The following is a 17,613-nucleotide window of genomic DNA, read 5'->3' as shown; positions in this document are numbered from 1 at the left end:
CTATCAGGTAAGGTTTAATAGTTCCATAGTCTTTCTCCCTTCTCTCAGGGGACTTTGACAATGCTTTTCGATGAACTGCTTAATATACTCTAGGATGTTTCCATGCATTATAATAATCTAGACAGGATTAAGAGACCTCTTTCTCGTTCTGTGCTCCCTGTGCTTCAGTTGTTCAAATGAGCTATACAGATAAGTTGAATTAGATTATGCACTACAGAAAATTTCAGTTCCAGATCAAATAAATCTTTCTTCTATTGTTCTCAAAGAGTAAGTGTGGTTCTAAGACACAGACACTGTCTTCCTTACCCCTTTGTTCTGAATTACTTTAACCCTAACCTGTTAGGATTCATTCTTATCTCTAAATATCAGGTTATATATATAATACAGTCTCTCAAAATCCAGAAATAATAATCACCACTCTGGACTTAATGTGTCTGCTCTAAAAGCTTACAGTCTAACGGCCCCTGTTTTCTTATAAGCATTTTCTAAAGGTGACCATATCACTGTTGTTTTTTTTGTTCCTGGTTTATTTTGTCCCACCAAATGTCCCACATGTTCATTCACATCGTTGCATGCCTCAGACATTGTTCCTTTTTGTAGCAGGACAGCCTTCGTTCCTAAGTATACACCATCGTTTGGCCAATCTACTTCTCCGTCAGTGCATCCTTCAGCCCCCTGCATTCATCGGGCATCATGTAGAGGGTCCAAAGTCCATGATCCATCAACATTTTCAATTTTAGATAATTCATTGTTTCCAAGAGACCGAAAACCAATAAACACACCCTCACCAAATAGGAAATCTAAACCTCCTCTTAACTTTTGTTCCTCACCCATTATTTACCTCTGCTGTTGCTGTGGAAGTGCTGATGGTTCCTTTTGAACACAGCTCATAGGATGCAATAGCAGTTTTCCCCCTTTACTCTGGACTTAAACAATCTTTATACAATAATCACAACTTTGAAGTAATTCTTACAGGATCTCATTTATATTTCTAGTGAGTCAGTAGAACATGTAGGTCTATACAATTCCTTTCCATCTTTTTCATCTTCAATATTGTAATATTACTTCTAGACCCACCAGAGAATCACCTTTGCTCCTATCTATTTCCTTACACTGGAGTTCAACCTCATTAGTTAACAGTTCACCCATCTCTAGCTTCTATGTATCTCTAAGCGCTTAGCCTTTTACAGTCAATCTTCATCATTTCTTAAGGCAAAAAACTATACCAAAAATGTGCCAAATGCCCATCAGTATAGACAGACTTTGAAAAAGTAAATTACAGCACTCTATAATCACAACAAACATTATAACAACTGCCAGCTGTAAAAACTACTGACTCCAGCCCAGATCCACATTTACCCCAAACTAGAGACACACCTTGTACTATGAACTCAGGATCAAAACCCGGCATTTTTTGCCTCTGAAGGGGGAAGGAACTTCAAGTCTTTCCAAAGGAATGTCTGTTCTTACTTAACCCTTTCCTGTACCAAAGGACCACCTTGCAGAATATTCAATGTTGAGACACTGTACAAAGAAACCGACACATTAATGTGCTTATACAAAGATATATATGCTCAAAAAGACCTGGCATTAGCTTTAGGTGTGTACTGATGACATGACAACACTGGTATGGACCTCATCTGATCCTCTTAGTTTTTAGCTACAATGGTTCTGAATGATCCACTGTACTGAAAGCACAAGTCATGTATTTACTGTAAATAAGTCAAGTATCATATACCCACCAGCAAATTTTACTTAATAAAGTTCCAAGTATACCTCCAAAGTACCCTTTTCTTTTTGCTTCGTTACAGGAAGACTTACTTCAATGTGCATTCCTAAACAAGGTGAAAGAGGAGCAGTGTGTGCTATGTTTATTTACACAGACAATGTTTGCCCTGGCTAGTAACCCACATCACTAAACAACTTTCCTTGAACATTTAGAACATTCAGAAAGAGAGCTATTCGTGAATTATATTAATGAAAAAGTAAGGTTTTACATAGCTTTAAAAGGTGAAACCGGTCATTTAAAATTGAATTTTCTAATTTATTTTGAGAAAGTAACATTAGCTATTCTCAAATTGTGAAAAACATAAGGACAAGAATAAATATAACATTTAGAGACCCACTTTTGCTAATTAAAATATGGTTTTAAATTGCGATATTTGGCAAAATTTTGGCCACTTTGAAAAAAATATTTCTATTATCTTCTGTTAAGAAAAAAAGTTATAGCAAAACCTTAAAATAAAAGTTATTGCCTGCTACAGCATATAATGCTAGTGTAACATTGAAACCTCAATTATATATTTGAAACAATATTCATTATTTAAAAAAACAGAGTTCAATTCAATCCAATCTATGGTCTTCTGGAATTTGCTATAATGAAATTTGGTCTGTACTTATAAATTTTAGCTAAAAGCAGTATCTAAAGGTTGAGTTAAGTTTAGTAACCTCTTCCTATTTTTAAAGCAATTACTGAATTTCATTCTTCCTCTAGAATTTTGCATTCAGGAACACAATTAACTTTCTTTAACCAGTAGCTGAAAATACAGATGTCACTTTATTCACTAAACCTTTATACATACCTGATATGTGATAGTACAAATACTTTACCCCACTCCCTACTCAACAGAGAGGGAAAAATATTATCTACCTTTAAAAAAACCAATAGAATGCTAAGGAGTTATATCCAAGGATGCAAAAACAAGGAAAATAAAACCATTGGGTTTAGAAAAGGAGAAAAGTGTCAGAATAGAGCCAGTAGTTTATGTTAGATGCAGCCAAAATTTTAAATATAATGCTCCTTCCAACAGTCTTCTTTTCTGTAAGTAGGATACTAGAAATTTTTATAATCTCTAATTTTAGGAATCTCAAAGAAAGAGATTCTAAGGCATATATTGACCTGATCATGGCTACATGCTCTCAGGTAGGATAGAAGCAATAGCTCATTCATTTAGTGCTTTACAGTATTAACTGCAGCTACAGAATAAATTCAGCAAGCGAGTAAATATACTGAGAAACATATATAAATGAGGGCAGTCATGAAGCTGCTTTAGTTGCACTAGAGCTATTCTACAGCATTATAGGAATTTATACTTACCTTGGTAAAGAACATTGATGTCATTATTGCATCCTTTCAATACCACAAGTAATGTCGGATATTCAATGATCACTTTGTTCTTCAAATTGTCTAGAAGACTTTTATAAGGATCCAGTTCATAATACCTTGTTAATAAAAAAGCAAAACAAAACTCTTCAATATTAAACAGATACATATGAGTCCCTCACACTAATAAAAAAAAAAAGTGATGACACTAATTCAGTAGTTATTTCCTTAGAACAAAATAGGCTTAATTTTGGAGAAAGTTTCAGAATGCTGCAGAACCACAAAGCAGAGAGTCCACCAGCCAGCGACTTTTGGAGATGAAGAAAGAAAATGCCTCCTGGAGAGCTTCATGAAACAAGAAGCCCAGAGAGGAAGCTAGCAGGCGATGCTGTGCTCACCATGTATGTGCCTTTCTAGATGAAAGAGAAACCTGACCAAGTTCGCCATGCGCCTTCCGAGTTGAAAGAGAAACCCTGAACTTCATTGGCCTTCTTGAATCGAGATATCTTTCCCTGGATGCCTTGGATTGGACATTTCTATAGACTTGTTTTAATTGGGACATTTTCTCAGGCTTAGAACTATAAACTAGCAACTCATTAAATTCCCCTTTAAAAAAAATAAAATAAGCTTTACACTTTCAAACAAACAAAAAAAACAACCAGGTTGAAAAGCTATTAGTATTGAAGTTCTAAAAATAAGTCAAAAGTATATCAAATGTAATCTCCCTGGCAACATAAGACATGACTTCTAGTGATGAGCCTGGTCCTGGAACCATGCAACTGAGAAAGTCTTCTTGACCAAAAGGGGGAAAAGAAGTGAAATAAAATAAAGTTTTAGTAACCAGGAGATTTCAAATAGAGTTGACAAGTCATATGGAGGTTTTTTTTTTTTTAAACATTTTTTTATTATGAAATATAACATATATATAAAAAATCAATAAATTTCAAAGTACATTTTAACAAATGGTTATACAGCAGATTTCTAAGTTTGGTAAGGATTACAATTCCACAACTTCAGGTTTTTCCTTTTTAATTGTTCCAAGACAAATCGGAGACTAAAAAGAAATATCAATGATTCAATAATCATACACATTTGTTAAATCCTGAATTGTCTGTTATATACTCCTCCTTCTCCTTTGATCCTTCTCTCAATCTTTAGAGATATTTGGGTTATGTCCATTCTAACTTTTTTTCATGTTAAAAAGGGGTATGACATATGGGATGGGGGATGGAACTGGTTGATGTTCTTGGAGAGACTGGCACCTCTGGATTTCAGAACTTGTCTGAATTAGAAAACATTTCAAAGTTTTGGGTTTCTGAAAAGTAAACTTAGTGTGTGCAACTTTTGTAGGATCTCAGATAGAGCCATGGGTGTTCTTTAGGGTTAATACGAATGATTTTGGTTGGGGTTTGGCAATTAGTAATATCTAGATGAAGCTTGCCTAAGAGTATCCTCCAAAACAGCCTAACTCTCTTAGCCACTGATAACTTATTTTGTTACATTTCTTTTCCCCCTTTTAGTCAGGAAGGCATTATCAATCCCACAATGCCAGGGCCAGGCTCATCCCTGGGAATCATGTCCCACATTGCCAGGGAGACTCACACCCCTGGATGTAATGACCCATGTAGGGGAGAGGATGATGATTTTCCTTGAAGAGCTGGGCTTAGAGAGAGAGAACCCACATTTGAACAACAAAAAAAGGTTCTCTGGAAGTAACTCTTATAGGGAGGCTTAGCTTCTCCACCAGAGAAGTAAGTTTCATAAGAGCAAGCTGCAAGACTAGGGAACTGGCCTAACAGAATGGGAATCTCTAGTGTTTGAGAGTATCATGGACTTCCCAGGTGAGAAAGTTTAATAGATCCATAGTTATTCTCCAGTCCCTCAAGGGGACTCTGCCAATACTTGAAAATTATCTGCCCAACAAACTCTGGGATGCATCTGGGTATTACATTAAGCTATGCAGAATTACAATACCTCATTCCAATACTGGGCTCCAAGTATTTGGGTTGTTTAACTATCTAGACAGGCTGAATTAAATTATGGCTACAGAAAATTCAGATTTGGGACAAAATAAAGCTCTCTTCCTTTGGTCTCTTACAGTAAGTGAAGTTCTAAAATGCAGACACTGTCATGCTGATTTACCTTAGTCCTAACCAGATTGACTTCATTCTTATCTGTAATTGTAGCTGGAAGTTTACTCTTATGCATTATATAGATATTCCTTTTAAGTTTCTAGTGCATTAGAATATCTAGAAAGAAATACCTGAAACCATCGAACTGTAATTCAGTACCCTTGATTCCTGATGATGACTGTAACTATAGCTTTTATAACTATAGCTTTTATAGTGTGATTGTGTGACTGGGAAAACCCTGTGACTGACACTCCCTTTAACTAGCATATGGGCAAATGAGTAATAAAATAAAGACAAAATAATAAATAAATAATGGGGGGAATAAGGGATATCTGATGTTTTGGGTGTTCTTTTTTATTTTTAATTTTTTTTGGAGTAATAAAAATCTTCTAAAATTGATTGTGGTGATAAATGCACAACTATATGATGATACTGCGAGCCACTTATAGCATACTTTGGAAGATTATATTGTATGTGAATATATCTCAATAAGATTACATAAAATTGTTTTTAAAAAAGTAGTATCAAATAAGCTGATATTTGGAATCGTCTAGTACAAGCCACTAATTTTCATAACAAGTAAGAAATAAAGACTAACTTTTATATAACAGCTATGTTTCATATGCATCATTTTTTTCTTGGATAAAAGAATAATTAGCTAAACCTTCAAATTCCTCATAAAGATTTAGTTTGAGCCTTAAAACAAAAACAGAAGACTATTCCATGATAAATAATTTCTAATAACATATGGCAGTAAAATTACTGGCTACAAATAACTTTGTAAAAAGTTAATTCTAATTATAAATGGTTTCTAGAAATTTATATTGCCATACAAATTTGGGCTTTCTTTATTTTGAAATAAAAAACACAGTGGCTCAGCAGGCAGAGTTCTTGCCTGCCATGCCAGAGACCCAGGTTCAATTCCTGGTGTGTGCCCATGTAAAAAAAAAAAAAAAGAATAAAAACACAAAAACACAACATACTTGGGATTTTTCAATAAGGAAGAAGCACAAAATTTAAGAAATATGGTGTGACATAGCTGTCTAAGTATCATAGGTAATTAGATGCTAATTTTCCTTAAAGTATGAAATTCTCAAGTCATTACTTTAAAAAAAAATTGAATTGATTAATCAAATACATCCCCCATAACATTCTCATTTCCTTGTTTTTTGGGGTGGGAGAGAAAGGGGTAGAATTTCAGCTAACTCATCAGGGGTTGCATTTGGAAATATGTTGCCATGTGAATGTTATCTATCATGTCAAAGCTGAGAACAGGTCTACTTTGCAGAAGTCCACTAGTGTAGTGCAGAAGTCCTGTGATATTTTTCTCCATCTCTACCAATGACAGATGATATTCACATGCAAAACACACATCCCATGGAAGGGCCTCCATCCTTTTCTCTCCCATTCAAGAAAACACAATGAAATATAAGCAATCAAAAGTGAACCTGCGATACATACATTTGAACCTGCGATAATTCTGTTTACAGAAAAATCACTGCAAGCTTTGGAATCTATCAATTAGTTACAAATTACTTGCTTCACCATATCTCACAGTTGAGTAAGACATGCCGCACACTTATAATTGATTTTCTTTAAAGAAGGTGACAGCTGCAATGAAAACTAAAACCAAAACCTATTTATGTATCTCACCCCTGGAATTAAGTTTGTCATTTATAATCAAATCGTATTTTTTGTTTTAAAGAAATGTGAAATACAAAATACTCAGTTTTCCTAAACCAGCCACTCTAGTGCCCATAGGCTATAGAACATATACATTTTTCTCCCTGTGTAATGTAATACAGATGTGCTTATAACACTTTAAAAGTGATTCCAGCATTCAAGGATCAAATGCTTCACATCTTTTAAACATTATTTCTCTTTGAAACATAAAGCATTTTTTAAAAGTTACCATACAGAAGAGAAAATGGGATTGGATTAAATGCCAGAGTATAAGATTAATGTATAAAGTTAAATATAAAATGAGCATAATTAAATTTTTCTCAATAGAAAATGAGATGAATTCTCAAATAGGAACTTTCCAAGTAATAGCCTGAAACACTTGCAATAATTTAGCTTCTGTGCATTCTAACTGAATCATAAGGCTTCTATTAAGAGACATTTTCCAAATAAAATATTTTCCACTGTTTTAGTTTTTGGTGAGTAATTTTCAGTGTCTAACATTTTAGGTCTTTCATTTCTTTTCATCATATTAATTTTTCATTAGGTTTCTCTAGTTTTCCAAAGGTGAAATAACAGCAACAAAAAGTTCTTCAAAAGTCATATGGGCCTAGAAAACCCCTTTTGTTGCTCAGATGTGGCCTCTCTGGCAGGTGAACTCACTGCCCTCCCTCCTACATGGGACATGATTCCCAGGGGTATAAGTATTCCTGGCAATGTGGGTCAGAAATCCTGGGATGAGTTGGGACACAGCATCAAGGGATGACCAAAAGGGGGAAGAGAGAAATGAGACAAAATAAAGTTTCAGTGGCTGAAAGATTTCAAACAGAGTTGAGAGGTTATCCTGGAGGTTATTCTTATGCATTATATAGATATTCCTTTTTAGTTTATGGTATGTTGGAGTGGCTGAAGGAAGTACCTGAAACTACTGAGCTGTGTTCTAGCAGCCTTGATTCTTGAAGACGACTGTATAAAATTACAACTTTTACAATGTGACTGTGTGAAAACCTTGTGTGTGGTGCTCCTTTTATCCAGTGCATGGACAGATGAGTAAAAAAAAATGGATAAATAAATAATAGAGAGGACGGAAATACTAGTGGTAAATGACAGGGAGGGGTAAGGGGTATGATCTGTATACGTTTTTTTTTTTAATTTCTTATTTTGGAATAATGCAAATTCTAAAAAATGATCATGGTGATAAATACACAACTGTGTGATGACATTGTGAGCCAATGATTGTACATTATGTATGGAATGTATGTGTGAAGATTTCTCAATTAAAAAAAAAAAGACACATGGGAATCAAATTCTTGTATTATTGTGGATATAATTTAATGTATTTCCCAGCAGAGGACCAGTCAGAAATACTTAAAAATTACCATGTAACAGGTTATATATGATTTCTATCCTAAAACTTTACTGATTATCCTTATTTATAAAAAAAACAAACTTTATTTCATGTTCAAAGCACTTAGGATGCAAAGATTTATAAGAAAATTGCAACTAATATATTATTTTAAAAATGTTTTATTCAAATGCAATGAAAATCTGGTATGTTATATAAGAATGCTTTGATTAAATCACTAGTGCTTACCCTAAAATACTGCAAACTTCTAATCACTGTTATATCATTACTGTCGGTGAAATTCTGGGCTTCAGTTTTCTAGTCTGTTAACTGAATAGATCATAGTTTACTAGATAATCTATTAGCTAAAATTCTCAATTTCTTTGATTTTCTATCACTTATAGTAATGATAACTATACCAGTTATCATTTTCACCAGTGATTAAAAAAGTAAATCATGTAAACTGTTAATAAATAAAAGCTATCAAAGAAAAAAAGGAGTTATGCTTAATGAACCTGGTATTTAATTAAAGAAGGCAATTTTAGTGGTTTCATGAATATGGTGTCTAATACTTTGAATTAAAGTCCTGGCTCTATCACTCACTGGTCTATGATCCTGGGTATATTACTCAACTTCTCTAATCCCAAGTTTCCATGCCTGAAAATGGAGATGACAGTACTATCATAGAGATTTATTATGATGGATAAATGATAAAACATAGAAACTGCTAACTCATTTGGTTAAACCATGAACACATCAGGTTTTATATTTGCACTTACCTAAAATAACTAGACAGTCTTACAAAAACGTGAGTAAAGGACAACGCCAACAAATTTCTTTAGTACCAAAGAATGGCATTCATTAAGTAAGGACTGAAAGACATTGCCTTTTTAATGCAATCTGCATTTTGAGTGTAGCCTTACGACTTTTAGTACAACCTTCAAATTTTTACTTTATATCACATTCGTTTCCAAGAGGCTAAAAGTACTTTGTATGTCATGTTTCTGTTTCCATTATCTCAAGGCAAGTTTTTAGTGGGTCCACCTTGGCACTGCCTAAAACATTTAGGCTTTAACTCCTCTGCAAGCCATAAGTCACTGAATCCTAAGGGACAGCTTTATCTTTTTAAAATTTCCATGAACTCTGGTGTTTCCATTAGTAGAATGGCTCTGCTACCAAAAGACAAACTACTTAGGTTTGGAAGAATTAAGATACTAACATTTGTCTTTTCTCTTATCCTCAGGGACACTTTCAGACTTTTCCTCTTGTTATTTTACTTGCTCACCCTCACAGGCTTGCTAGCTGACTCTGCTTCAGGCAGTAGCACAACAACACTGAGGGCAACATGGCTCAGGAGGCTAAACAGGTGTTACAGTGATTGACATTATATAAATATAAGTCTTTATACTCAAGGGCGTGCTTTTAATCTTGGTCCTGCTACTAACTTTCAAAGAAACTGGCTAACTTCTTTCTCTATACTTTAATAGCAAATTAGATTGGTGCTGTTTTCCTTCTCTCACCTCATATAAAGACCAAGATTAAAAAAAAAAAGTCACAAACTACTTTATTCCCATCTAATCACTGATACTCCTTGGATCATCAGTTCTCCCAATCCCTAAAAAATACTAAAACTATCTTAGACTATTTTCCAAATTTAACAATGTAATAGCAGTCCAGAGGCCACAGTATTTTTTCCATTATAAAATAAGGTCACTGGTGATATCAGATCCCTCCAGCTTGAAAATTCTACATTTTCTGTACTTACCTGCCAAAGGGAGCACTTAACCTACATTCTTCATTGTTGCATTTATCCCTCAGTCTAGGATTCTGGGTTAAAAATGTATCTACCTGATTCTAAAAGTACAAAGTTAAACCCCTGGCTTTTAAAAGAGTTTAACAAAGTAGAAAGAAAATGGTTAAGTGGGAGAAAAAAAAAATCCACTTTCAAAATCAAAACATTGAAAAGGAGGGAAGAAACCATGTTCTTAATGAAGGGAGACCCAAATAGGAGAAAAAAATGATATGCAAACTTAAATTTTAAACATATATAAAAAAATCAACTACAGTGATAAAATTTTTAACTCTTCTGTTTTAAGTATATGGTACTGAAAATTTCTCCAAATAATAGTCTTGCTTTTTTCAAATCATAACAGCCGAATCACCTTAGAAACAGATGTTAATTTTTTTCTCATCCAGTCTCTCATATTTTTGAATTTCAAAAAAATCCAGTAATTAAATTAGTGATTTGTTGCACTTTGTTCAGGGATTTTTATGTATTCATGTAATGAAGACTCTACACCTGCTTAACATCGGACACCAGTGAGTTGTGTAGTATATACATTTGCCTCGATTCAGAAAGCTGAACAGTTCAGAACTGCAATGGTAAATAATACTTATCTAACTATGATATGAAAGCTATGGGTGTAATGAAACAAAGTGAGCACTTACACACTTTCAAACACGCTTAAAGAGGGCCTTACAAGGCTCTGCCTTGTTCTAGATTTTGTTTCTTTAGTCTTTTCTGATTCTCACTGGTTAGCTCAATTACTTTTAAATTCAGAAGGTTTGGATTCCAATCTTACCACTGGTGCTTACGAACTGTGACTCCTCAAGGGGTCTCAGTTTTCTTCAACTATATAATGGTGCAAAAGATATCTACTTATGTACTAGCTTGTAAAGATTAAATAATATTATAATAGAAAACGTTTCTAAATTGCAACTTGCTAGACAACTACCAGTAATAAGATTTTATAGTCCAAAGGTAACTTAGCAGCCTAGCAAAGAAATGACATACTTATCAGGAATTATGTTTATGAACTATGAAGAGACTAGTAAAAAAAAAAAAAGCATGTACCTTGTAGACCAATGGACAGGAGCTCAAACACTGGTTTTGTAATTTTAATTTTTCTTTTGATAAGTCAATTTCTCAGAGCTTAAAATTCCTCTCTTACAGAGATATAACACCACATCAAAATTAAGCAATGCATGTGTGAAAAGGCTGCAAGCACAGTGCCTGGCATTTATTCATTAATTGCTCAAATATTTACTTAGTGTCTATCATGTTCTGCTAGGTAATGGAGATAGAGTCGCAGGAATAAATCCCATAGCTGACTGAGGATGCTGGACATAAAAAACAATCACATTTCATTGGGACAAGTACCATGACAGAAACCTAAAGCTGGACAGATACTCAAAACACTTACTCTCGTTCTTTAGCTACCTCCTCCAAATGTTCTTTTCAGGCTACACAGAGCCTTCAATATCTAAACACTTCATTTCCTAACTCTAGCTAAGCCCTTCCTTGAGCTGGTACTTAAAATCCCTCCTCCTCCAACAATTTTCTCCTAATAAATGTAGGGATTTTTTTTTTTTTTTTTGCATGGGCAGGTACCGGGAATTGAACCCGGGTCTCAGGGATGGCAGGCGAGAACTCTGCCTGCTGAGCCACTGTGGCCCACCCTAAATGTAGGGAATTTAATATGCCTTTCTGTTGTAAACAAAATAAACATTTCCTCTGGAACTAAACTGAATGCAAGAGTGTGATTAATACAGATTCTTATATCCTTGATCTCAAGTATTGCTTTGCAAAATATGGTTAGATTCCTCAGCGAAACTTTTGCTTACTTAAATAGTTCATGAATTAAGTACTTCATGTAATGATAGTAATTTAGAGTTGGAAGAAACTTCATCCAGTCTTTTTTGTTTTCCAGGTAAGGAACTGAAGCCCTGAGAAGTTAAAGCATCTTACTCAGGGTCTCTCAGGGAGATGAAGAATTGAGATAAGAAAGAAGATCTTGTGAGTTCCTTCAAAATTTGCTGGTGTGTTCATGCCTCACTCACATACGTTTACTGAGCATCTATTATGTATCAGACACTGTCATAGGCACTGGGAATACAATGGTGAACTGAGGTATTCATTAAAGGTGAAAGGATCAAGACTTTCTAAGAAGAAAAAACATGGTTAAGGTGAGGTAGGAATGAGCTAGGTGACTACTGGAGGGGAGAGCAGACGTGGTGAAAACACTCAGAATCAAAATGGTCAGTTTTGGCACCTAAAATATATTACTTCTCACTGTAAGAGGAATTTGAAGTTAGTTAGCTATAATGAAATTTTAATTATTCATGTCATTATTCCCTCCAAAGAGTTGAGAGTTGGCTACAAGCTACTATATACTATAACTAGCATGGACCAATTTAGTAGATTAATGCATACCTGTACATTTTTAAATAGACACCTGAAATTTCATTTAACATCTTTACTTGCAAGTTTAAATAATTCAAAGAATATAGTTTATGGTGTATTATAAATATTGATGATTTTAAATAAAACTGTTACATTACTCTTAAGTGAATCCAGTACAATCTAAAAGCCATGGTAATTTGATAGCAATATCAACCATTTAAAAAATACAGGAAGGGATTTTTTTCTCCTTAAACTAGTGTTTCTATTCAACTCCTCCACAGGATTTTATCCTCAATAATAAATGTTTATGCTTGTAAATTTCGTATTGATTAGCCACTCATACTTCTCTAGAAAAAAAAACATATATAAATAAAAATTTTATTAGCTATGACTTGAAGGCTTTAAATGTCAACATTTCTTCCGGAATGAGTTAATATGAACTATTAGTACAAAACGGATCAAGACAACACAAATATTCTTGAATGTTGATAGATAATTACACATTGAAAATAAAATTTTGTTGGAAATACATTTTTTAATGTTGGATACGTGCTGACAATGCATGGCCTACTAGATACGAGGATTGTTTACTGTTGATTCTTGGGTGAAATAATTGATTTCCTACCTTATTCAACCCCACAGTATGTATTAACAGAATTAAATTCTAAAAGGAAAACTAGAGAACATTTAAGTAATTTCTTTTAGAGAGCAAACTACTGTTATCCACTAACCTTTCCTTCATCACAATTATTTTCAAGGATCTATGTAAAAGGCAGAAATGATCTCTGGGTACAAAACTAGGCATCTGAAAATAGTTAATACTGTTCTAAAAACTCCAGAATTCCTTTAGTATTCTCTAATATATTTAATATTATACCATTGTTATCAAAATAATTTCGACTTTTAAGATGTGGTTTAAGATGTTCAGTTTTCTAAAGGCAGTTTTTTAAATCCCAATTTTTAACATACATATTTCAAGTTTTCTATTTGAAAACATTTTTCAAACATTCCACGTACACCTGAAATAAGATCTAATTTTCCATTTCTAGTTCAATTATGCACAGCTAATATCTTTAAAATGGAAAAAAATTGATTTTAAGAAATTTATTCTAATATTAAATGACATTTTGTTAATTCAACTTAAAGAACTCATTTGACTCAATATCTACCAAACAGTTATTATTTAGAAAACATTATGTTAGATACTGTCTAGGATCTAAAAATGTCCTCAAGGAGCTTACTAGCTGGCCTGTACTGCTCTAAGTATGGTACCAGGGACCACTTATGTCAAGGTTTCTGAGGAAGGAGAGAGCATAAAGAATGCAGGTTTCTAGGTTTTATGTTAGATTTACTAAACTAGAACCTTTGAGGGTGGGATGGGAACCTACATTTTCAAAAAGTGTCTTAAATGATTAGGATAGACACTGAAGTCTGAGAAGTCCTGTCCTAAGAGAAGAAATATAAGTTGTGTATTCAGTTGGGAGATGTTTATGGTAAGGGAAAACAACTGGCTACTAGAGGCAAAGACTAATATAAATAGGAAAGGGGCACCTGGCAGGACTATGAGGTGAGGCATGCAAAAGACCAAGCTCTCAGAATCAACTGTGGCTGCAAGGTAGTGTTTTGGCAGGCAGAGTTGCGAGTCTAGGAAGTCAAAGCCTGCATAAATGACATGAGCTGGGAGGCCAAACCTGCTGTAAAATAGAAGAGGATCTTTGCTTGCTGGTGGGTGGGTATTAGAGTAGGTCAAAAAGAGGTTTAGGCGGATTTCTCCATTCACCAGTACTGTATTATAGGATCATTTTATATAGACAAAATCAATTCCCTAAGAAACCACAGGAAAAAGTATCCTATTTCTTTTCTTCACTGAAAATGATTTTAAAATATTTCATATTAAAGATTCATAAATCTTAGTTTTTTAATTGGAAAAAAAACACATCCTATCTCTCAATATGGAAATAAAATCATTCAAAGAGAAATAGCTCATACTTTTGATGGTTGCTTTAGACAAAAAGTGTTCCAAAATAATTAAATACAAACACAACAAACACTGTAGGAACTAACAGAATCTGTCAAAGTACAATGAGGTAGTACCCCCAAGTAGAGTAATATTCTTCTGAAATACTTATGAAATAAAAAACTAGATAAGTTTTAGTTTTGGCTTGGCTTTAAAGTCTAAACTCTGTTTTATGTGGCAAATTTTAAAAGTAGAGGGAAGATACTTGGTGTGTGTTTCCATAAAGAAAAAAAAAAAGACACCTGGGGAGTCCATGCAAAGATGTCCACGTACTCAGTTGGGCAGCTATTGTATCTTATATATTAAATACGCTATCTGACACATGAAAGGAGCTCAATGAATATTATCTGACTAAATGAAAAAATACAGATTTGATTAATCTTAATTCCTTGATACTTTAGGTCAAGTTCATATGTCAAAAATTTGCCCTCTCAGCTGGTACTAGCTTTTTTGAAGCAACTTTAAATAATACTGAGAAGATATATAATCACTTTTTCATTCTGTATATTTAGAATTGAGGCCCCCACGGAGTTAAATGATATAAGGTTACAAATGACCAATAAAAAATCCTTTACAGCAAGGATTAGTAAACCATGGCCTGTTTTTGTGAACAGATTTTTACTGAAACACAGTCATACTCATTTGCTTATGATTTGCCACTGACTGCTTTTGTGCTGTAACAGCAAAATTAAGGAACTGTGATAGATACTATATGGTCTGTAAAGCCAAAAATATTTACTATATAACCTTTAACAGCAAAAAGATGTCAAAACCCTACTTTAGAGTATTAAAGTGAAATCAACACCTAGGACATAACAGGTACTTATATTTAAGTGAATTTGTATACCATTCATTAATAATTAAGACTGAACTTCTACTACAGAAGGCCACTGGCTCAAAATGGCTGGAAATAAAAAGATAAAGATGCTAAGACAGTCACTATCATCAAAGGGATTTCCTTTTAGTTAAAACTAAAAATGTCGGGCGGGCCACGGTGGCTCAGCAGGCAGAGTTCTTGCCTGCTATGCAGGAGACCTGGGTTCGGTTCCCAGTGCCTGCCCATGTGAAAAAAAAAAAAGAAAAAAGAAAAGCAAAAAAGGTAAACATGTCATTTTAGAGCATCTCATAATTTGGGTTAGGTCTGAGAAGCAGGGATTAAATGAATCTGTAATGATGGTGAATCTGAGATCTGGAACCTCTTTAAGTAAAATAAGATCAAAAAAAAAAATAAGAAGGTCTACTTCTCCACAGAATATGTACGCTGGAAAGATATTATTAATTCTTACTTGAATATGATTAAATTTAAGTCTAAAATGATCCTAATTATAAGATTATTAGTATTGAAAGATCATTCACTTTGAAAATAATGTTCCAGAAAATAATACCACTTCTACTTGAAACTCAACATGCTCTAAGCCTCTCCAGACCTTAATTCCATCTCTGTAAATAGAAATCCATGCCAGAAACCCCAGTCACCTCTGCTTCCTTCCTGTTCATTGTTCCCTACAGCAAACGATTACAAAGTCCTACCGACTGACTCTTCTGCTTGATGTTCACAGTTGTCTACTGGCAATAGGACTTAGCCTTAGAGTTAGGTTCCAAACTATCCCTTCAATCTCATTAAAAAAAAAAAAGTTTCAAAATACTACCCACCATACATCTATATACTCCAACCTCCTCAAATAATTTACTTACCTTCTTATAATACATCATGCCCTTGTACATGTTGGGGCCATGTGTACCTTCAATTTCTTCTTCCTGGACTGATATCCTCCACTAACTAAAGCATATTCACCTTTAGTAAGGATCAAAAAGCCTTCCTGATGATGCAAGGCAGCTGCTACCATCTCCATAGCCTCATACTATTAAGACACAGGTCTATTATAATATGTTTGCTTTCCCCACTACAATAGAACTATACCCAATTTATTCTTTTTTTTGTTTGCACAGCAGGCACCGGGAACTGAACCCAGGTCTCCAGCATGGTAGGTGAGAACTCTGCCTGCTGAGCCACCGTGGCCTGCCCCCAATTTATTCTTGTATATCCCAATTTTTATTTATATACCTATAAGACTAAACGGACTTAAATAATTGGTTTTTGAGTAAATCTGGAAAGAATCACCCCACAACAGTTTAAACTATGTCTTTAACATGGATCTTATAGAAACATCAAAAGCAGAAAAGTAAACCTAAGGAAAATAAAATATATGTATCTGAGCTTCTTTATGGAAATAATTCTATTAGTAAAGGTAAAATCAAGGCTTATAATTTAGCAGATTTTGAAAATTATAGCAAATTACATACAACAAATTACAAATGGATAGTATCAGAGTTGAAAGTTATTAAATTCATCAGTCAGTAGTAACTTAGGTGATCAGGAACACAACGACTGTCCTCTGATAGTATCTGTCATTACCAATGCAGGCTTGCTGGTTTAAATCCACTGATTTATGTTCCGAAAATAGAAAGCTGGTAAGAAATAATGTGGCAAGAGGGTCAAGAGTGGCTTTCCTAACACAAGCTCCTCATATGAATGACCTCCTCCACTGGGAATACAGACTACACAACAGGGCAGGAAAGGTTTTCTTTATTGCTCTAGTCCCAACATCTGTCATAGTATCTGGAACACAGTAGGTACTCATTAAGGGTTTTGCTTGATGAATGAATTTCAAAAGCTATATTAGTTTATTATAAGAAGAGAGAGATCCAATTCCTGTGATTTCTAGAAAGAAAACTACCAAATAGATCAAAAGCAAATTCCTTAGGGTTAAAAATGCACTCTTATGGATATCTCAATAAAAATATTAGAAAAAAAATATATATGGACTATTAAACTTTCCCATCTGAGAAACCCCAGGCACCCTCTCAAACCACTGGAGACTCATAAGAAAATAGGCCAAGCCCTTGATTTTGAGGCTTGTCATTATGAAACTTATTTCTGTAGGGGAGAAGTTAAGACTGCCCATAATGAGGTGTAAGAGTTGCTTCCAGAAGACTGTTGCTTAGATGTGGCCTCTCAGTCTCTAAGCCCAACTTTACAAGGAAAATCGTTGTCCTCCCCTTATATGGGACATGACATTCAGGGGGTGAAAATCTCTCTGAAAACATGGGACATGACTCCCAGGGATGAATCTGGCAATGGCATCATAGGAT

At 34.3% G+C, this 17,613-nt stretch overlaps 1 protein-coding gene across 1 annotated transcript in view; it reads right to left on the bottom strand.

Annotated features, from left to right (window-relative positions):
- The window catches only part of ZNHIT6 (zinc finger HIT-type containing 6), a 69,485-nt gene that overhangs the window by 4,749 nt on the left and 47,123 nt on the right, over positions 1-17,613 (bottom strand). The window contains exon 9 of the mRNA XM_077120410.1: positions 3,098-3,222. Coding sequence (XP_076976525.1) covers positions 3,098-3,222 — 125 coding nt within the window. The remainder of the gene's footprint in view (positions 1-3,097; positions 3,223-17,613) is intronic.

This window comes from Tamandua tetradactyla, chromosome 11, assembly GCF_023851605.1.
Source record: "Tamandua tetradactyla isolate mTamTet1 chromosome 11, mTamTet1.pri, whole genome shotgun sequence".
Taxonomy (NCBI): Eukaryota; Metazoa; Chordata; class Mammalia; order Pilosa; family Myrmecophagidae; genus Tamandua; species Tamandua tetradactyla.
This window is presented reverse-complemented; position numbering and strand designations above follow the sequence as displayed.